General features: G+C 29.5%; 1 protein-coding gene across 1 annotated transcript; it reads right to left on the reverse strand.

The window, feature by feature from the left end:
• On the reverse strand, positions 1-15,126 carry LOC112691330 (ABC transporter G family member 23-like). Its single transcript, XM_025565510.1, has 15 exons — positions 14,769-15,126; positions 7,833-7,965; positions 7,617-7,771; positions 6,343-6,450; positions 6,194-6,287; positions 5,865-5,990; positions 4,931-5,067; positions 4,603-4,825; positions 4,297-4,459; positions 4,109-4,221; positions 2,249-2,319; positions 1,552-1,640; positions 1,300-1,482; positions 864-950; positions 1-336 (listed from the first exon to the last, which is right to left on the reverse strand). The coding sequence occupies exons 1-15, from the start codon at positions 14,876-14,878 to the stop codon at positions 104-106; spliced, it is 2,025 nt and encodes a 674-aa protein (XP_025421295.1). The 5' UTR covers positions 14,879-15,126; the 3' UTR covers positions 1-103.
• Between the last annotated feature and the right edge of the window lie 9,607 nt (positions 15,127-24,733).

Genomic DNA, 24,733 nt, shown 5'->3' on the forward strand with positions numbered 1-24,733 from the left:
TAATAGGTATAATATATATATATATTATATTAGGTATTTTTATGTGCCGAATTAACATTTACTTTTCTTTAACTACGATTGTATACTCTATAGAGATTAACATTCACTTTTGTACGACCCACCAATGTTTTTTAAATTTTCCTAAAACAAACAAAAGCAATACCAATACTACAATATAAAAAAGTGTTGTTGAGATCCCCACAATGATCGACGGATGGTCCAGTGACCACCCTTTTATGGATATGTTGGTCATCATGCTTCCTATTAATCCCATAGGAGTTAATCGAGAAACGATTCTCAATAACTCTGATTGTCCTTCTATAGGCCATACTCCTCCTGAAAATAAAATTTTGAAATCAATGCAGACACGAAACTATTAAATATCCAAAGTAACATTTACATTATAATTAGTATTAAAAGAGTTACACATACACAATAAATATAGAAAAATGGTATAATAATATTTTAAATGTACAACAATTCGATTTTAAAAATAATATCATACATCAATACGTTTAGGGAAAAATAAATAATAAAAACCAAAATATTTATATTCCATAACATATATAAATATATATACAGGTATATTATTATTTATATGTAATAAGTAATATATTTCCTCAGTTCTCGATTCAATTCAATAACGTTTCGCTTTTGAATTAACTGGATGTGGTTAGCTGTGTGTGTATAAGACACGGATGGTACTACATAATACGTAAAGTACAGTCGTCGAAATACAAATAAACATTGAGAACGTCTTCGAAATAAAATGTGAATGAACGTCAAATAAATGTAATGTATTAAAATAAACCCATAACATTCGTGTAAAAAATCTTATTTATTATTCCATAAGTATGTTTTACCTGAAAGTAAAAACTGTGACAGCGACAGTCCAGTTATGACGTAAGTACCACCTAGTTTCGTCGTCGATATTACAGCAGTAAGAATACCTGAAATTGAAGCAAACAAACAGTTAAGATTAATATTCCTGATGGTACGTCCATAAAATAAAATAATTTCCTATGAACGTATTTACCCTAAATTAAAAATTAATTATATTAATACTGATTATGATTATTATTATACGTAATGATTATTTTCTTAAAAATAAAAATAATTTTTTATTATCATAGGGGAAAAATATGCGGATGTTCGGTTTTTATTGAACATAAACATTATAGAAACACCCCAAGTAACGATCTGAATATGTGCGTCACAACATTAAAAATATATTAATAAACATCACCAATGTAGATGTTAAAATTTATTTTTAAGCTATTAAAACGTTGCATTGCTTACCAAACAAGAATCCCATCCATCCAGATAGCACCAATACAAATACGTACAGAAACAGTACTGGTGTAATTATTATTGGATTAACAAACAAAACGTATATAATGAAACACATAAGGACAATTTGCACCGAAAGAAACACTGTACTTATACAAAACAACGAAATCAAAAGTTCCATCAGTTTGACACCTTGAAGGAGATGCAGAGTTATTATTGATGTTTTTACCTGTTGGTTGGTTTGTTCTTGTTAATAAATACCTGCGAACATCGATCGGCTAAGAACTCCGTCCATTTTTTCTGATGACATGACGCTTAACCCAAAGACGCTGGGAAAATAAAATCCTCCCCTGTAAAAAAAAATAAGTAATAAACTAAATACCATTGGTAAACACTGACTATAATCAAGTAAAATATTTGAATAAAAAATTGTTTATAATTGATTCATTTACTCGTAAATTATACATCTAATAATAAATAGTCTCATATCTCAAATCTCAAATACTTCTTATATTTATATATCCTTTTCGATACTCGTATTAATATGTTATGAGTACAACTTAATGATTTTAGAAATAACTAAATACTTTTGATGCAGCAACGTAAGTCTAATCAGTAAAAATGTTTTATCATTTTCGTTTTTAGAATAAATTCATCATACGAGGAATTATGAAATATTTTCAGTGAAAAATATGACTTTATACTGTTTTACTATAAAAATCTAACTGTCTACGCACTTATAATTTGATTTTTTACTTTTTTTTGTTCTATTTTTATAGTTAATTTATAGTTATAAAAAACTAGGTATATTGTATTGTTTAATATCACAACAAACTTTCCAGTATATCCTATAATTTGTAAATCATTTAATTTCACCGATAATTTTAGTAATAGTTCTAAAAACTCAATAGAAATATAAAACTGTTTTTTGTTTACACGTTTAAAATATAATATTTACATCTCTATAAATATTGCAACAATTCCATTTCCATATGTCTTAACATCATGTCCAAGAACAGTATGAAATTCCTAGAAAAAAAAAGTAAAAATTATATTAATTAGAAGTGACATAATTATTGAATACACAAATGGACAATATAAACAAACATAGTTTTGTTTAAAAAAAATGTTATAATCACGTAATATTGTTCATATTAATTCTTTTGTATATTTAATTATCATTTTTTTTCTTCAAATCTCTTAGAGATTTTTATTTTGATTAATTTAAATATAAGCTGATGTAATGTGATCATACTCTCACTATGGGACGAGTAAATATTGAACCTGATCTCGGTTGTTACTCGTAATCAGGTTCAATAATTTCACAGCGTGCTATGGCGGTAAGGCATAGCTATGGCAAGGTAATGACTAGAGTGTGCACAGTTTCTCCAAATTTACTCAATGTTACCTTATTACCTCAATGTTACCAATGTTACCTCAATTTACTCAACATTACCTTATTGATATTATTTTAAGGTTAATTGAACACATACATCATTAATAATTAGAGTATGCTTTTTCCTTTTTTTTTTTAAACAATACATGACTATCTCGTTTTATTCGAACTTTAACGGTGAGTTCAAACCTGTTCGCGATAAACATACGCTGCTAGGGGACGTTCGACCCACGCTAAATGTTTCCGTCTCTATAGATAAGTAGTGCGAACCGATAACCGATCTACAATTGAAGTATGTCGGCCAACAATCACTTTGTTTATCCCTGATGCCACTCCAAGGATTCTTAGAGACGTATAGATCTGTGTTCTCTGCCATTTTTATTTTTATTATAATTATTTTTGTTATTTTAATTAAGATTTTATGAGGCTCGCCTTCGATATGCTAATATGATAGATATTGTAGTCACTTCTAACATTAATCCCGGGCGGCGATCCCGATGATTATGAGCACAATGTAACCGATGTGAGGTGAAACATGTAAATATTAAGCTTGGTTGGTATATAAAAGAAAAAAATTATTTCGTAATTATTTTTCTTTTTTGTCCTTATTATATTATATATTTTTATTGGTTTGTTCTCCATTAAAAATAGGAACACTACATGGTTGTTTTTTATGAATATTATGCGTCACACGAGTGCTAATTAACCTATTCATTTATTTTTTAATCTGATCTTGTTTTGATTTGTCTTGCTTTCTCGGGACCAACTTAATAAAATCAATTTTTCTTTTTAATTGCCATTTATTATTTATTATTTGTTTTTTTTCATTGCTTATTATTTTCTTTTCCAGATAAATATATTTACATAAAATCCTACGAGTTCCGGCAAAAATTTTTCGGCCATATGATAGCGAACCTCCATACACGAGTCTGTCACACGGTGTTCAGGAACGCGAAACGAACCGAGACGTCGCAAATATTACACATATTTCATATGTATGAATAAAATTCGTTAAAATATATTTATTTTCTGACAACTTTCTATTTCGACCAGTGTATCGAAATTTTGTACCACACACTCAGTATTAAAATGATTGCTTGAACTTGTTTGCCAACAATATTTATACAAATTAGCTCCATTCTTGTTATTTTCTGATATCTTTTGGAAGCAGAAGTAAGGATCACTTTTTAATTTTTTAATGATCTCTTAATCATTGTTACCACTCACGACAAGTGTCCATCCAAAAACGAAATTTTAATTACATCAATCTCTGTGAGCGTTAATCGGAGTATAAAAAATAATTTGTAATCCGTAAAAATATATTTATTAGGGAGATATCATTAAAATATGTAATTAGCCGAATATAATTATTATATTATACAAAAAAAAAAATTAAAAAAAATATTTCAACAATTTACTTACTATAGGTAAATGCATTGTTTTTGGATTTATGTTACACTTAGTTAAAGTTAGGTTTATTAAATGAGTAAACGATTTAAAAACATCCGCCCTAATTTGATTTTTATACAAAAAATCTGAAATCATATATTATAACAGTCTTTAAGAAAAATTAATAACATTACCGTTCAATGACCGAATTTTATACTTACTTTCATTAGTTAAATGAATATAAGTATTGGACTCTACTTCATCGTATTTTTGGTCAATGTATTTAATCAAATCTTTTGTATAATTTTTCTGAAAATGTATAAATGCCATATTTCCTGCATTATTCATAGTCATTTCACCAGCTTCTCGATCTTTTACTTCGATCTAAAAAATACGTATGAAAATATTTTGACTACATTTATAATCCCATTTTGCAATAAACTACCATTCCATATAGTACATTATATGCATCTCAATTTTTTAAAATAGTAAAAGCAATCTTTAAGCAGTTTGAACAAAGTACTTACTAATTTGTAATTGAGTGATGCAAAGTAGTCCAGTACAACACAGCTTAATGTTTCATTGGAATCCTCGTCAAAAATACATCCTTTAGTACTATAATTTTGGCAGAATTCATAATTAACCTCTTCGTTTTTAAATGTAATTGGCATATTTTTGAATTCGCCCCCAATTGCAAGACAAAAATTAAAAGATTGTAGTACAGGAAGGATAATTAGGGAAAATAATAACCTATACAATAAAATTCCATTATAAACATTATGCATAGTTCTTTATGTCCTTTTTTTTTTTTTTTTTGCTAATATTTGACATAATGCAAATCATAATTAGACTCACGCGTAATCTCTAGAGGATACTAGGGCATTTTTTTTGAACAATGCTTTTATTCTTTGAAAATCAATATTATTTTCTAATTGCGCTAATTTTTTCGTTTGTGGTACATCTTTCACAGGGACATATTTAGTGGTATCATTCTAGGAAAAAAATATAAATAAAAATAAAATAATTACAACTATAAATTGATAGATAAGTATATGCATATAAAGATCATTCACAATTTTTTTTTTTATTTTCTTTAAACTCGCAGCCATTGTTGGATGCCGGACGATTTTTAAAAAATGATTCTATTGACTGATAACTGAGAATTGTGATACCGTAGTTTTTTTTTTTTATATAGCTTTTTGTTTATGTGAATCACGATGACTGGGTCGGAAAGGTTTTGGCATTTTTTTAACATTGGACCAATCATCCCGCAAAGAAACCGAAACAGCCAGTGATCAAGATCAAACCATCACCTATGCGTTTAGATACAGCTGTCTTATCCAGCATGGTCATCAAGCTTCCCCCCCCCCCCCCCCACTAATAATTAGTAATTATTATTCTTCAAAAACAATTGTAAATACGCAAGTATAATATTTATACATGTATGAGGATATGATAAAAACAATAGAGTTCAGTTTTATACACATAGTGTTGGTTAATGTAAGTACGTAAGAGATACTTGTACATTATTGACAGTTGAAAGGGTTATGGAAAGTGTATGGAATTTAAGCGATACGACTTTCCGTAAAATCAATACTAATGCTGCTATCGATAATAATTTTATGTTTCAAGTGTAAAAAATGTATTTTTTTTTTAAATTTGAACCTCTACTAAGAGTGAAAACAAAATTAGTTAAAATATAAATATTTTTTTCATAATAAAAAAAAACCATTGAAATTCCACATAAATAATATAAAATTATAAGCATATAAATTTTAAGCCAAAATACTTTATTTTTATCTTGATTGTTGCATAGTATTAAAAAAGCAGATTCCAATGATTGTGTATTAGATTTGATGAGAATATCTTGAGGCGATCCTTCTTCTATAATTACTCCGCTTCTCATCAGGCCAACCTACAATAATAATTACAATAAACCCCATTCACGCACATTTATTTTTATCTTTGAATACATTATTATTGTTTAAATATATGGAAAACGATATACAAGCATTATATTTGTAGAAAGGAAAAATAACATTTCTCGTCATTTATGTAAAAAAATTTGACAGATTTTTTTTTAATATTCTTAATTTAACTATTTATAGACAAACTTACACGGTTAGCCTGACTAGCTTCTTCTATATAGTGAGTAGTTATTATAACGGTTTTTTGATGTTGAACAACCATCTTTGTAAACTCAATCCAAATTCTATAGGATATTTTAATTAATTTTTTATTCACTTGTATTTAATTAAACAATTTACTTTTGTCTCAGTACAGGATCAATTCCAACTGTTGGTTCATCCAATATAATCAATTTTGGATCGTGCAGTAACGAAATAGCAAGTGATACTCTTCTACTCTCCCCACCACTATAATAAATAAAATAACAAAACAAAATTTGATTAATTTAAAAATTATTCGATAAGTACAAATTGATATGTTATCATGTGTGTGGGAATAACCTGTACCTATAATTTGCAAAATTATAACTGTTTTTTATTATCTATTATAAAAGTCAAAATTGTTTTATAGAAATGATGTAACACGAAATCAATTGTCATGTTATATTTTTTTTTTATATTTTTAAGGATTTTAATTTAATTTGTTTTACCTTATATATATCCATTATTATATAATATACTATATTTATGGTTATTGTTTAGTTATTTCTAGAGTAAAATGAGATACACACGTTTAAATATAAATCGTGATTTTTTTTCAATCAATTGTTTATTTTGAAATAAATATGATATTGAACACAATAACACTTGCATACACGATACATTTATTATAGAAAGTATGAAACTCTTAGGCAAGTAAAAAAAAGAAAAAATAATAGAATCTTAATTTCTTCAACGTAGTTTAGGAATTTTTTTTTATACAACTATTCAAAAATAATTAAACAATTTTTAACTACATTTTAATTAGAAATAATTTCTTGTAGTTACTATATATATATATATATATATATATATATATAGTATGTATATATTATATATATATATTAATAATCGAGTAACCGACGGTATGCTACAATTTAATCATACACTTCTACGAGTATTGAAGAATGTTGTACAATCTTATTATAACCGTACGTAAGGATCAATGAAACAATTTAATACGCTATATGTATCCAAAGGAGACTCAAACGAATGTAACCCAGAGAATTTCTAATTAATGACCTAGTTGGTTAGCATTATAATAACTAAATAACTAAATTTAATCTAATTAATTAAAAATTAAAAAAAAAAATTCTCCCGCAAAAGTACTATCATTGGATGGCCTCTTCAATTCATGTATTTCATGCTAATAGTATTAGTATTAGTTAGATATAAGTAAGAACTTGTAAATACTTATATTTATAATTACTAATTCTTGTTGCTACCTTTATTTCACTTATGCTTATTGTACCATATGCGTACAGATTGTATAATTATCTTATAACAAAAAAAAAAAAAAAATTAAAAAAAATATGTACCCAAACATTTCAAATTTTCAATTTTCTAGCAATACAATAATAATATGATTTTTGTACCTTAAATTTTTAATCTGACAATCCATGCTTGGTAATTGCAGAAATGATTGAAGTTCATATTTTTTGCTTTCAATATTTTTCTTTTTCATTCTATACAAAGTTCCATAGTATTCAAACGTTTCATATATTGTCAACAATTCTTCCAAACATAAATCCTTCAAATTTTGGATATTGTTAAAAATACAGCAGTATTATACATATAAATTAAACATTTACTTGTGGCATGTATCCAATGTTTTTCGAATTTGCTGTTTTTAAGTCAATAGTACCAGAATCCAATGTCATTTTTCCTAATATACACTGAAGTAGTGTCGATTTTCCACAACCACTCGGACCTAAGAGACCATATCTAAAATAACGAAAAGCAACATTCATTATTAGTATTTCATTTAATTTTATGAAACATTTTATGGCTAAAAATCATTATAATAATATTATTGGTTTCCCCCGTATTACTATTACTAATGATTGAAATCATATAACTAGTTCAATAACATCGATACGGATTAAAACTATAAAAATGTATTTTGATGTTTATAGAAACTGAAAACTTTTTAGTGTTATTCGCTGAAATTATGGTTAAACTTAACCGGATGATTATTTTTATTTGTTATTTTAAACAATCTAATTTTAAGTAATTAAACAATAATACACTATTAATAGCAATAGCGTACAGATAGTAAAGTGATACTTATAGTATTAAAATTACTATTATGATAATGAGATATAATATATTAGCATAAGATATAGAAAGTGGAAACAGTTACTACGATGCTTCGATAAAGTATAATGCGTGTGCGTTTTATACCAGGACCCAGGGTTGAAATAACTTGAAATCTAATATTTTGAATCACGTTTAAAACCATGTGACCTTTGTAAATCGCAACTCTACATCCCCATTTGCGGTGTTTAGCGTTAAAGTCTCTTGCAGCAATAAACGTGCGGTCAAGGGATGATGAATAGTTCGATTTGTTGTGAAGCGATTGCCGGTCAAGGAGAACAATACAATGCGGATATTGTCGTTGGAATATGATTAAATGTGATTTAAACGTTTGTTACTTGCATTGTTGGAAGTGTTAGGCTTTGAAGGGGAAAGTGTTGAATCTGAGATAAAACAATAATAGCAGAACTATCGTGGTCGTTTCGTCGAGATGATTCATTGTATAAGATTAAGAGTTAAAGAGGATAACTAAATATAATTTTCGTAGTATGTGATATTTTTTTATTAAAGAAGAATATTATTTTTTTTTTTTTTTTTTAAAACAGGAAAAAAAACTCAACACTAATTGTTTGTTACCGGTTATTTATTAGAATTTAGCCTAACAACTAAAAATAAAATGATTTTCACGGATTTGTTTCGCGTGTAAATGCATAACCCAAAGATTTGTATACGACACCAGTTACGTATTATTTGGGTTAATTGGTAAGTACTATTCCACAATAAGAAAATAAAAACCCGATTGCGGAAAAACAAAACTACGTATTTAATGAGTAAACTGAAAAGAAAAATATTGATTCATTACTATGACTATTAGTATTTATTGAGTTAACACTAAGCCCCTTGTAGTCGGATTCCGTCTACAAGTTCAACAACAAGGCTACAACTCATTTGCGCACATGTATATTGGCTACCTGTGACGAAAATCCCTAGTGTTAGAACTCGTTTGCTTATTATCGTTGATAATATACTCTTTGTGACTATGATAGTTGGTTACTTTTATTATTTTGTTTGATTTACTCGTATTAACAATAAAACTCACAGGACATTTTTTATAAGTGCATCTAAAATTTGAACATCCACTCATTAAAACATGGTATTCACTAAATTTATAATTATCAATATTAAAACACCGTTTTCCTTACCAAGATTCAAAAATATTAGAAATTTCTACGTCCATATTAATTATTACGTCAATATTAAAGTTTACGTCGTCAACACACTAGTCACCACTGTATCGTCCATATCCATAGTCCATACCTACTGAAACTTTACTAAAAGTTGTTTGGAAAATTCAAATTTATATAATCTACAGTCTACACAGTCGATTATAAGATAATATTAAGTCGATGAAAATTTAAACGCCAATGACATCGGAACTGCATCTATTTTACCTTCAAGCTACATCGGCAGTCCACGGAGCATGCAGGAATACATACAAGATGCGATGACTTATGTACGTCATTACGGTCGACCTGATTTGTTTGTTACATTTACGTGTAATCCAAATTGGGAAGAAATAAAAAGTTTGTTATTACCAGGCCAACAATCAATACATCGTCACGATATCGTTACACGTGTGTTTAAACAAAAGTTAAAATCATTAATTAATTTAATCGTAAAATATTCAGTCTTTGGTAACACACGTTGCTAGCTGTATTCTATTGAGTGGCAAAAGCGAGGTTTGCCTCATTCTCATATTTTGGTTTGGCTTGAAGATAAAATCCGTCCAGAAGAAATTGACCAAATAATTTCTGCCAAAATTCCGGATCCACTAACTGACTCAGAATTGTTCGATATTGTTACCAGTCACATGATCCACATGATCTCACGTGTAGGAAAACCATCAAATCTCTTCGTGTTAGCGAAAGACAGGTTAACCAGGAATGTTGTACACAAAGTAGTACTTAGATAATTTTTAGTTTTAATAATTTAATTTATTTTTGTATGTTTTTAATGTATATAGTATTTTTTGTAAGTAGGTCACTGATTACAAACAATAATTTAATATAAGATGAATAAAATGTAAATTCAGAAAATATATATTTTGGTTTGTACTTAATTTCAACTTTTACCTTTTATACTATTTCATACTTTACCTATTACTTTTAAATTTTCTCATACATAATAACACTAATACATGGCCTACGAAAATGCTAAAAAACCAACTAATACGCGGGCAACGCCGTGTCGGGACAGCTAGTATTTGATAATTTGTACTGCAGTCTGTGACGATTTATGTATACACGTGTTATGTGTGTGAATGTGTCGTGTACAAACGAGTTATTATCTATTTTCAGGTAAACGATTGATTTCGTCGTGCGCAAAGGAGTCGTCGATTTTCAGGTAAAAAATTTTGAATGTGCGCAAACGAGTTACAGCGCAACAACAATGATACTGGGCGGGCGACATTCTGTTAACACGTGTGACGACGGAAATTCTTCTTTGGCCATCAAACGTTTTAATTGTTTACGACCGGTTTAGGCTGGTCGTAAAAAATGCACACAAATAAGCGGCGGCGGCGGCGGCGAGCGCGTTAGAGTACCATATGATAGAAATATAAACGCGACGATATGGCAACGGGTGGAGTAACCGGACCATGCGTGTTTGCAAGGGGAGGGGGCAAAGAGGCCATTCACCCTACAGGACATTTTTTTTTCAAAAATATTGTTAGTTTAATACCAGACATATTAATTATAACATAATTTTATTGAGATCCATTTATGAAGTTTAGTAAAATTTATTATATTTTTAGATAATCTAAAATGTATAATCTTGAACGTATTTATTAGTTTACAACGTATACGCATGATTGCATATCGCTTTAAACTATAAATTCTCCCTAGTACCGATTTCTATGGTATTTGATTTTGTTCTCATCTATTTTCAGATACACGTTGTTTTGGCCCTTAGAATTTTAATCTTGCCTCGGGTGGGATTTTATCTTGTGGGCGTGCTCGAACCGGACGAATTCGATGGGCGTGTGCGTTCCGAACCGCACACGTGAATCGATATGCAAATCGTAACCCACGTCAACGCGTTGATCTAGACTTCGAAAAAAACCTTTCGGGCGCGCAGGTCACGGTACATCACGGCGGTCAGCGATATTTGACCGTGGCGGTAAGACAGCGAAATCGTGTTACGTAACATCGCATTATCACCGTCACGCGCATGCCGGTCGAATTAATGGTATTTTCGGACCGCTACGGCACGCGACGCAATCGTGCAAAAATACAAAACAACGCGCCGGCAAAAAAAATTGAACAATCGATAGAAAATGCGACGAGATTCACTGTTTTATGCCATGGAAATCTAGAAATGTTTAGTTTCAGCATGATAAACGTTAGTACAACGTCATTAGTTTACTAAGCCGTGCGATCACTCGAAACACTCCGGTGCCGTGCAAAAATATTGATAAAAAAAAAAAAAAAAAAAAACGATTTTCATGGTCGAAGTATTTTTCACGCTGTGTGTCGGCGGTTACAGTCGTACGCGTATGAGCGCGTAGCGATTTTTCCGATTACATTGAGCAATTAAATTATAAACAATACGAATAACATAAAATTCTATTATGCATGAGTATGTAGTGCAGTACATGAATTTAAATGAGCTTCATTGGTTAAGATTTGGAAAAATACGTTCGCAAGAATTTTATCGTTCTCGGTGAGTATTTTGTTTATCATATCTCAATACGGTCGAAGGTCCCCCAAATTAATTAGCTCTTGGCCCCGCAAAACTTTGGAACGGCCCTGCACAACACCGAATGGATCTAATAACCTAACAGTTAACTATTTTTTTTTTTTTAATTTACGCACATAAATTGTAACTCGTCCCCCACAACGTGTGCTGCTGTGTCTGACCAACACCGAATGAAGAACGACAACGGTGTCGGCCGAGCTCACACGATTTCGGGTAGTCCGCCCACCGCGATACGACGTTGCAGCACACGCGAAAACGATCAACGGACACGGCGTTACGTGAACGGGTACGTCCCCTTGTCGACGAACAAACCAGTCGGACACGTGCCGACGGACGCCGTACCGTTCCGAAGCACCGTGTGTTCCCACCAGTACTATTTGTGCGTATGGTCACTATGTTTTTTGTGCGACAATCGCACATTTTCTAGGTTAACTCCGGCCAGTTCGATTAATAATTCTAGGTTCATCGTGTACAAACGAAAAGTTTTTCGGGTATGAATTTGTTACGTTAAATCCGTTTGCCAAACGGACCGTACACTCCATAATTCCTATCGCTTCAAATTCTCATCACTTAGTTACGCATCTCGAAAACCGACTCATCTGGGCTGACCGTATCAAAATTAAAACACTATTACTCAGCCAAAGACGCAGATCCTCTAATATCTTGCTCGATCAAATATAAAAATAAATTAAAGCTGTACAAAATGCCCAATAGTTGTTGTTCATTGATTATTAATACCCATTTGGTATTTCGGAATTTAAATTTGGGAAACAGCCATCAAACTTATAAAATATTCAAGCGTTCCAGTCAACATCACTCCGCCTAATAATGGGTGTGCCTTGTTACGTCACATTTCAAATTCCAATTTTCATATCAATACCATATCCCCCCCAAAACTGCATCCACCTTATAAAAGTAATTCCGATCCCGTTTAGTTAACCATTCAACGCTCTATTATCGGAAAACTCAATGAAAATGTTATTTCCGGAAACCCTCTTAGATGGTTAGTAATTAACCATGTGAACCAGTGAACTGTTCACCAATGGTTTAGAGACCTCATAAATGAAAATTAACTTTTAATATTAACTAATCAAGTAAAAAAGTATCACCGCTGGGTGACTTATTTTATCGGTTAATTCATACGCATCAAAAATTATTTCCGCTCAAATGCTTATGGTAAAAAAAAAATTACATATCATGTGTTCCTGATAAATGAATATAAAAAAAAAAATGGATAAATATCTATTGTTCGTACTCATCAAACAGAAATTTTCAGACCGAATCAGATATGAGCAAAACATGAATGCCGGACGAGCCTGTCGATTTGCTACGTGTATGAACGGAACGGTAACGTTTAAGTATGAATCATTATATACGAACAAGTGTTAAGATGTTTTCGTAATGGTACGGTACGGTGTCTGTCAGTACCAATAGGCGTGCGCGCGGGGGCGCCAGATGTGCTCGGGGATGCCCTAAAACGTTGTAAACAGGGCTCTGCATTTTAAGTCTAAGAGTAAGGGTTTCGTGTTTGAACTGATGTCGCTCATACTGAATTCGATTTATCGTAAAACATTTGGTAAAAAATAAATGAAGTTTCGTTCTAAATGTTCGCGAAAAACATCATTGCGATCAACGAAACGGCTACAGGTGACTACAAAAGTACAAACCATACGTTTAACCGAAGCTATCCGAGAAAGGCACACGTGATTCAAGGAGAACATATTCTTCGGAACCGATGTACCGCAACATTAAGAAAAAAAAAATTTTATGCCACGTTTATTCGATTATGTTTGCACGTTATAATTTATCGAACCCACACGTTTTGTTGCGATAAGATGCAAATGTGTTTTGAGGCGCCCACCGAGATACAGGGCTTCGCACGCCTATGGTCGGTACGCGTCTCGCTGCGGTTGCGATCGAACTTCATGACGCACATCACTTCGGTCGTCAAAATGCAACGCCGACGGCCGTGCGCAAAGCGCGACGACGCCTTCCGGCGATGAAAGGACGACGAACACCTGACACGGATACCGCAACCCGTCGCACATCCTTTTGCCCTGGTATCGACGATTGAAAGAACCACTTCATAAGCGGTACGAATGTGTCACGAAGGCTCGGCGAGCCATTCACTGCGAGCGATCGGCCGCCCGGTCCGCTTTCAGCTGCCGTTCCATCATTCTAATCTCAATGCGTAATATATTGTTACGAGTCGTGTTCTTTTTTTTTTTTTTTCATTTGTTCTTCTTGCCAACGTTGTTACAATAATATTGTTATTTTCGTTCGGACTTTGTATTTATTTCGTTTTATATATCACTCTTTCATATCGATATCGTACCGAACAATTAACATCAGTAAGTCGATACTGTGCATGCCTGTGCTTCGCGACACATTTCGTTGCAATCGGTGATGCGATACAGCGTGGACCGCGGGTAAAGCAATTAATTGACAACAATAATGTCTCCGCACAAAACATTAAAGCGTTATTAAAAAGAATAAACTCGAGATCACGTTTAGTATCCAAAGTTGTTATATGATAAAAAGCCCTCTAAATATTAGTACATATCACAAATATTAAGTATGTTTATGAGAAAAAATGAACCTTCTACCACAAAGATTCGAAGGAATAAAAAAATCACTTTAAAATTAATAAAATATTATCAGTCACATTTTTCAAAATATAATTTATAAATTATGCTTTAGAAAAACAAAAGTTGCTTTACTGCATTATTACTTACATTGAACCTGATGTAACTTTCATATTTAAACCATTAAATACATTCTTTTCTCCATAATTCTTGTACGCATTTTTTACTTGGACTTCGTATTGGATGTCTTCGTTAATCATTTTATAATAGTTTTGTCACTACTCACTAAATATTTCTATAAATGTTTATATATCAAACTATACACTGCAACGAATTACTTATCAACTATCTGATTGTATGAGTCAACATTTTTTTTTATGAAAAAATCAAATCACAGGTTAATATTTAAGCACTTACAGGTCAGTTTACACCGTCCACGGGCAACGAAAAAATAAGCAATAATCCAGAAACGTTACTGGCATAGTACCAATAGCTAACTAAGTAAACGTGATTATAGTTGATACATCATATGGTGAGGGAAAATAATCTGAAGTGAAGTTTATGAGCATGGGTAACATTTTAGAGCCATAATAACCTTCGGTGTCTTATCAAATTGCAATGCTTTTGTTTTAACTACATTCTAATCGTAAAAACGGAAAAAAATCTGAAAACAATTAAAATTAAATAAATACTTTTCAATATTGTATGTATGATTACGATAATGACAAAAAAAATTTACTTTTATGTTCTAACAATCACAACGAGAAAAATGGAATATAAAAGTTGAAAAAACTAAAAATTTCAAGTGCCTGCAAAAAAACAAATATTCATGAAATATTTCGAAGCTATGAAATGTTAATAAACACTTATACATATATACCTTAGCAAACTGTCACTGCAGTTAATATTTATTATTTAATTTTATAGAATAACAGCCAAATAAGTTAATTTACATAATAACTAATAATAATAATTACATAATAATACATAATTCCTTAAAATATTAAATTTTGGAAATGCTTTTAAAAAATGTATACAATCATAGAGTCATTTTTATTTTTTAGCTATAAAGAACCAGTTTCTAGGCATAACCTTTTGGAATTTTGGTATTTATTTCTTCGAGATACCGAATTAAATATAAAAAGACTTATAGTTACGTAACATCATGACTGAAAAAATCATAATTTTTATTTCCAGTCAGAATGAATAAAAATAAATTTTTGTTTCAGCAGTCACATAAAATGTTGAAATATTACGTTTTATAATTATATAATAAGATCAAAAAAGTTATGTGGAGCTGCATTAAAAAAATATTTTCAAAATTTCAATAATTAATGGACAAACAAGTGCATAGAATAAACGTTTCATAGGAATGTTCAGTACTGAGTGAGTATTGAAGTATAAGCACATAAAGTGTATGCATTGTATATGAATGTATTGAATTGATAAAGTTCCTTCCTGAATTTAATTTCTAAACAATCGGGTTATCTTCAAATAGTTCATCAATGTTAAACATCGATTATTCGCAGAAAATTGAATTCAACAATGTTGGATTAAACGTATTCAGTAAAATATTTCGAACTTGTTTACCATTTCGTAAAAAATGCAACGCATTTATGCATAAACAATTCCTATAATGTATAATAATTATATACTGTTATGAGTTTGAATAAAATATTTATGGTAAATGAAAATGTAAAACCGGTTTTAATGGAAAAATATGATAACCTTTATAGATAATTATCAACTGAAAAATCAAATAAATGTTTCTTTTTCCTATTCGTTCAACTATGCTTTAAAATTAGTGACTATAACAAGACCTTATTAATTACTCATACACTATAACATATATCTGAATTTATGAAATAGCAGTAAGTATTCGAGGTATAACTTTGGAGAACCGAATTGCCATTTTTGCACAACAATGAAAACCAGAAGTCAAAACGAAATTTTATTTCGATTTAATGATACCTAATAATGGTCGTTACCGATAATAACATCATACGAATTGGACCTCTCTATCCCATCACTATCCTATAATTTATTGAAATTATATGTGATAGCAATACGAACACATTTGTCTGTAGTCTGTACGCCGTGCACCCGTGACGATGATTCTCGACGACGTTAGGTATACGTATACAGCGATCATCAGATGACAATAAATATTAATGATTTTTACTATTTAAATAATATCTAACCTTTGTTTCCTTTTTGAGTGTTGAATCATATAATATATTATTGTATTTGTGTGCTGTGTAACATACCTTCATTTATAAGTATATTCATAGTTTAAGTATTTATGTATATATATATTTAAATATGAATCAAAAAGTTCCTAGTGGTACGGCTAAAAAAAAAAAAATAAAAACTTTATCTAAAACAACATATTTTGGAAATAAATTCAGAAATTAAGAATTATTTTGAATGCAATCAACATTTTAATGGAAATTTTGTTCCCTCAAAAATTTTTAAAAAAAATTTTTAATCATAACTGATTGGAATGAAGGACTAAGATGATTAAAAAAAAAAATGAAAAACTGCTTTAATCATCTAAAAAATGCATTACAAATTTCATTTATTACAGTTTAAAAACGATATAAAAATATTCGATGGTTCTTTTTTATATAAGTTCGTAAATTATTCAAATCTGTTTTAACCAGGTTACGTTTATAACTTTTCAAAAAAGCTATAACACTGATATCTCGATAAATCGACGTGAGATATGAAGTTTTTTTTTTTTTATATAACTACAACTCAAAAATGTGTTCTAATTCATTTTTATCAATATGTATTATGAAAAAAATTTTTTTAGTGTGATGCATAAACACATTAACAAATTTAGTTTATTTTCAATCCTAACTACTAATAAATATTAGAACTTTATCAACGTTTACAAACTGCATTCTAGATTTTACTTAAATGGACCTTTTACTAATGTATTAATTATGTATGCATGTTTAATTAAATAGTTCATAAGAATAATTATGACTATATTATAAATTGTTAAAATTATATAGTTATCATAGGCGAATCTATATGTTGTTCCGAGTATTTCAAAAAGGGACTGGGATCTTACGAATTAAATAATAATAAATAAACAATAATTTTTATAATAAAGTTGTACTTTTGATGTATTAGAACGACCCATAATAATGCATAATAGGAAATAGCTAGACAAAGTGTTGACGTTAATAAGTCATAACACTAACAACGACGGAAACGTGTTAACCGTTCAGGCATCAGAATCTCTCAGTAAATCAAATACTGATAGCCACAATCATAACATATCTAATTATTTATAAACAATAAATAATAATCATAATATAATAAATAATATCATATTATTATATATAATAATAATATTTATATTTTTAGAATTTCTCGTTATTGTTGTTACTAGATGGCCTTTAGGTATATATTACGCAGTAAATAAAATTATTTATTTATGTTGCAATTGCTGTTATAGAACTATTAATTGTTACACAGAAAATGTATTACTCAACACCTGAATTATTTAGTTTAGACTTGAATAATTATTTGTGAATAATAACAATTATAATAATAATATATCTACGTAATTATTTAGTTCTTATAATTTACTACCTAATGACATATATATATATTAAAGTAATGCAATTATAAAAACACCGAAATTAACTGTAAAAAATCGTTAAAAATTTCCAGTTTTAAACATTAACTTAAATTAGGACTTTAGTGAGGTTTCTGTTTTAAAAATTGATTTTGGTAAGGTTCCGGTTCCCAATATCAAAAATGTTCTAGTTTCAAAACAGATTCTTTTCGGTATGGTTTCAGCGGTGAAAGATATAAGCGTCAAAATGAGATAAGAAAAAATAAAGTCGTACCGTACAAAAGCTCCAAAATGAGATAAGAAAAAAAAGTTTTATTGTATAAAAACGCCAAAATCCTAGATACGCAAAGTGTGTAATAAATGTAGTACAAATGTATAAAAGTACAAATATGTGAAAAAAGTGGGATTAAAAAAATCAACCAATTTAATAAATTTATATTTATTTGCATATATAATATGTATGATAATTTATTATTAATATTCTTTTATAAAACCGCAATTTTCAAATAACTACTTACATAAAATATGAATTTTGGCACGAATTATATGTCATTTTTAAACCTTTGGCGCTGATGTCACATGATAAGTATAACAGGTATACAATATTAGATTGGCGCTTACACACTACACATTTTGGCGCAAATGATAGGTAATATTTGAACCTTTGGCGCTTATGTCATATAGCCGGTTTCAGTCCTTGATTTCAACACATAACCTGAAATCTGAGTGAGTAAATCATAGTACTCATTTCAAATTTTTAATTAAAATACTTATTTTTGGCTAACATAATTTAAATACAACAAACTTAAAAAAAGTAGCGGCACGTTTATAATAAAATTAATTTAGGTATTGGTTTTTTTGAGATATCGAATAAAATATATAAGTACTTATAACTATTTAACAACACAATAAGAAGTTCATAATTTCTTGCTTCCAATCAGAATAAATAAAAACCATTTATTTCTTCAGCAATCACTACAAAACAGTTATATCTCACGTAATACTAGAACGTATTATTTTTTCATAATCCATATAGTAATATGGAGCTAAATTAGAAAAGGCATTACAAAAAATAAATAATAATAATAAAAAACATATTTTTTTAATAGATTAAAATTAATGAGGTAATTTATCTATGAAAAATAATTTAAAATTATTATTTTAAATTTTTATTACTACTAAATAATGTAAATCAGGAATTATATACTCCTAAGATAGTGTTTAGTAATGAGATTGGAATTATTTCCATGAGCAAGTTTAAGCTATATTATTGGTTTCCATACTTTTCTATTGGTATTGAAGAGGAAATATGAATAATCTGTTACTGGAGAAAATATCATAAAAATAATCTATTATACTGGTATTTTTTTTTTCTTAATGCGCTACTCAGGTAAATAAATTTGAGTCAATAGTATACATTTTTTATAAACATTTTTGTAAATTAATATTATTTATTAACAAATCTACTTATACTAACTAAAAACCCCCTGTTAAATATTTAACCGATTTAATTTTTTTCTTTCATTTTACTATGCCTTAATATTAGTAACGATACTACGGTCTTGTTAAATGCTCATGAATAATATAATAATTATATTTAGGAAATTAGTGAATAGCAGGAAGTATTCGAGGTAAAACGTTCGCAAACCGAGTCATAATTAATGCAAAAAAAATAAAAGGAAGGCTAAAAGCTTGTACACATTCTTAATACGTTTTTTTTTTTTAATGACCTATAAAATTATAAAAAAACATAAAAATTAATTAAATATTTTTTTCCTACAATGCGGTAAAAATAAATATTTACAACTAAGATGTATTACATGATTATTTGTTATATAATTTGGTCGAAACGCGTGTATCTAATAGAAATATAAAAAAAAAAAAAAAAACGGCAACAGCATATGTATTTAGTGCTAAGTAATTATTATTTTTAAACAACAAGTTTATGCACGGATCATTTGATACATGGGTATGTTTTACGCACAACGACATATGAGTAAAACGAATCGTTCGACTGAGATTCGGTTATCACACAGTAAAAACCATAGTAAAAATAATTGAAATACTTAACAAACATTGTTGCCTGAAAGAGAATGTTAAAAATATATGGCACACATACTAATGGTGTTACTATCTTTATGTTGCACATGGTACCATTATCTTATATTCATTTACCGCGATATTATTTTAGTTACGTTCTTAAATTGTTGTACCTCTTTAATTTAAATTCCGCGAAATATTTTCAATTGATTTAATAAAAACAATAATAAATACCTGCAACGGTATCTACAATTGAGTGATTATCGTTCATTTATCACTTCAATTTCTGTTGCGAAATCCTCTTGCCTCGACGTAAATCATGTGATATTCTTTCTAATTCAACATAATTTAGTTTTGTCTGTATATCAATGTCGATAAACTTTGTCTATGATATATTTTCACTATTATTATAAATGACTGTTGTTGCTATTGTTGTGCAATTTTTAAATAAATTTAAACCAAAATTTAACTAAAGAAAACATAATTCTTAATACATAATGGCCGTACAACAATATAAAATATATAAAAATTTAATTATAATTTAATGTAAATTCACTTACTTTTCGTTGCAGATTCTTAATTTTCTTTATTTTGTTAATAAATGATTTGTGAAATTAAGTACAGTTGATATAGCAGATACCTCGTATTTTATTTTTTTTCCCCACTCGCAACAGATTAAAAGAAATCAGTTTCACTGGAATGTAATGGACATTATGTTGGACTAGGGTTTAAATTCATTCTTCGGACAGCATGAACCCATTTCTAAAATCTCTCTTTCTCATTAAGAGGGAGCCCTAAATAATAAAATATATATAATACTAGCTGAATTACATGGTGTTACCCGGAAAAATAATCGCGATCGTTCAAACTGAACATGAAAATTCGACCGACGTGAAATACAACGTCTATACGCGTATTTGTTCGTCAAATCGTATGTAAATGATTCGCTCGTACGTCGTCCGTTCGGTATTCGTTTACACAAAATGTCTCGCTAAAATGTTGAATGAAACGGATAAAAAAAAATCTAGAATCGGTACGTCAGTGGTTCGGAATAAGTCGCAATCGTATAATTTCGTAAGCAGTTTTGTCTTGTACAACCGTGCTTCGACAAGGCGGTTTCAGACAAACAAGTCATCGTCATCATTCAACGTCTCTCGGTCCGTGCTCTTGGTAGATAAAATCGTGCTCAGGGAGTCTATTCTTGAACATAGTAGAACGCCGTTCGTGTTCGAATCGTTCTGCCGTCAACTGTTCTACTACCATCGCGAAATCGTGTCTACGAACGCTGATAGAACCACGGTTAACAGAACGGTTCGTGCACGAATAATGTTTTATAGCCCATGAGCGGCAACATCAATATTGATATGCACACAAACGTACCGAATTACGAATATCAAAATGCAACGATCTTTTTTGCATTGTTGAATTGTTTTGCAATTGACCAATTCATAAACATTATTATTAAATTCAAAATGGCAAAACGAGTGGCACTAAGTAGTGGCCAAAATGAAGTATCGATAGAATTCATGGAGAACCATACAAATCTGTCGAGAAAGAAGTTCTCTGTATACTTTTCCACGGCTACAACTTAAAAATTGTGGGAAGAATATGTCAACCTTACAAATAACATTCCAGGAGCAGCTAAAGAGTAGCTTGAATGGTGAAAAGTATTCACATGAATTAAAATAAGTAAAAGGCAGTAAATTTAACTTTGTAGATTAAGTAGGCTATTGAAAACAATATAAGGTTTGTACATTAAATACCAATTAAATATTATTATTATTTTTATTTGGACCTAATATGCGTTGGTATGATACCTACACCATAAAATACATAAGTATACATAAACAAATGAATAAATATATTTATTTTGTTAAATATAACACAATAAGCAGTAGCACGTTAATTCATCGCGAGTCAATTCATCGCGCGTCTATTTATCGTGGTAAATTTATCGTTCGGTCAACTTATCGCGACGTCAATTCTTCGTGCGTTAATTCACCGAACATATATATTTTTAAATCATTTACGGCCTATCACAATTGTTGCTTATCTGTGTAGCTACAATTAACGATAACGAGGTAACTAAGCCAGTTTATTCATCAGTCGGTCGACAATCGTCGAACTTTATTTTATATTGCCACGTCGTTGTTTCCGTGTTTGTGCATTTTCACTTCTCTGTTTAATTATGGCTGTTAATTATGAAATGTTAAAGACTGAAAGAAGAAAGATATGTTTACCTTCAATGGTTATATTTTTGTAAAAGAGAAAGAAGTAGGTGAAGTAGGTAATGTTAAGTCAATATGGAAATGTAACCAATATTTTAAAATCAAATGTCGTGGACGCGTTCATTTATATGACGGGAAAATATTAAAAAATACCGACCATAACCAAGTTCCGAATTCAACAGATACTAATGTTAAAAAAACACTAAATTTACTAAAAGAAATAGCTACTAATAACATTGATGCAAGTTCTCATTCTGTAGTAGCTACAGCATTATCTCAACTTCCTACGGAGTGTGCGGCTCAGTTACCTAATATTCATGTACTCAAGCGTACTATACAACGTGTACGTAAACAACAACTTCAATTACCAAACGATCCAACTGATTTTAATTTTATTATACCTGACGAAATGAAAAAAACCACAGATGGTAATCTGTTTTTACAATATGACAGTGGTATTAATAGTGACAGAATTTAAATTTTTTCAACTACAAATTTATTAAAACTTGTAACAATGCAATGTAACAATTGGTTTTGTGATGGTATATTTTCAAATGCTCCATCTTTATTTTATCAATTTTATATTATTCATGCAGTACAATATTCCAATGTTATACCATCAGCTTACATCTTATTACCCGATAAAAAAGAAAAAGCTGTGAAAGCAAAGCTTTTATCCTTTGAAAATCCATATCATTTTCAAGTTCCTTTAACTTTTTCGACTGTGGTACTTCTTTTGATGGAACATATTTAGCCATAAACTCTAGGCATTAAATTATAAATAAATAACAAATACATTTATTTGTTAATAGATAAATAGTCAGACATATCATTCACAATTGAAATGTTTACAACATTTTACTTAATATAGTCGACACTTCATGTACTTTCAGTAATATCAACACTACAATACCATAATACAATATTATCAATATCAAAAATTTTGCTGCTATTGATAACATTTTTAATTTTAAATGCAAAAAACTTGTTTTTTTTTTTTTTAATTTTTGAACTGTAAATATAAAAGTAGTTAAATTTATTTTCTTAACAACGAAAATAATTTCTATAAAACCCACCATTTTGATGATAAATAATTATAAAAATATAAAATTTAAACAAAAATACTTTTTTTTTGTCTTGATTGCAGCTGAACATTATGTTATGAAAGCTGATTCCAATGAATCTGTATTACATTTTAATAGAATATCTTGAGGTCGTCTTTCTTCTATAATTACTCCATTTCTCATCATGCCAATCTTCAATAATAATTACATAAAACGCCATTCACCCACAATTATTGTTTTATTAGGATTTATAAATATTTGTATAATTACTTCTATGCATACAGTTATTTTAAATTTTTAAATGAAAATAAATAATAATAAAAACAATTATTTATTTATTCGCTCACACAAATGGGTAGTCGAAAAGCCTATCAAGTTTCTTAATGCAATTTTGGCAATTGCTGAATAGTCTTATTAATACTATTATAACCAAAAATATTATTATAATAATATTATTTTAAACAAAAATATAGGCGTTACTTAATGGTCCACAGCCTAATTCCACTTTGCCTGTGACTCACTGGTGAGCCATAGACTATTTTAGCGATTAGAAATCGCTAATATTGATAGTAATGTTAATATTAATTAAGGAATTATCAAAGTATACGCTGTAGGGACTGTCTACTTCATATGCCCATACGGTGAATAAAATATTGTTTAACTCTTGTTTATGGGTAAGTAGAATATAATTTTGTTTTTTATTAAATGTAAAACCGGTTTCCATGATCTTGAAAAATATATCTACCACTTACTTATCCAAAATTAATATAAAAAAAAAAAAACTAATAACATATCGATTTAATGTTTCTTTTTTCCACTCGTCTTACTTGGTTATAACTCGTTTGCGCACATTTACATTTTTTACAACTCATATGCGCACAAAAACTCAACTCATTTTCGCACGATTTGTGAACAATAGAAACCTTTTTTCGAAGAAATTTACCCACGTATAGGGTGTACATAACCTGTGTACCTACCTCCAAATTTCGAATTGGTTATAAGTCGGGCTGAGTACCAAAAAAGTGTTAAATATGCATGCATTTATGTACTAAAAACAGGCAAATAGGCTTGGAAATATAGAAAAAACTTGCAAATGCATTAGATTCACAGCCCTGGTCATCAGCGATGGTGGAACATTATTATACTCTACAACATTTTCCTTCACCCTTTATAAGGCTTAGGACTTTCTAT

This window comes from Sipha flava, unplaced genomic scaffold (assembly GCF_003268045.1).
Source record: "Sipha flava isolate LNK unplaced genomic scaffold, YSA_version1 601_pilon_pilon, whole genome shotgun sequence".
Taxonomy (NCBI): Eukaryota; Metazoa; Arthropoda; class Insecta; order Hemiptera; family Aphididae; genus Sipha; species Sipha flava.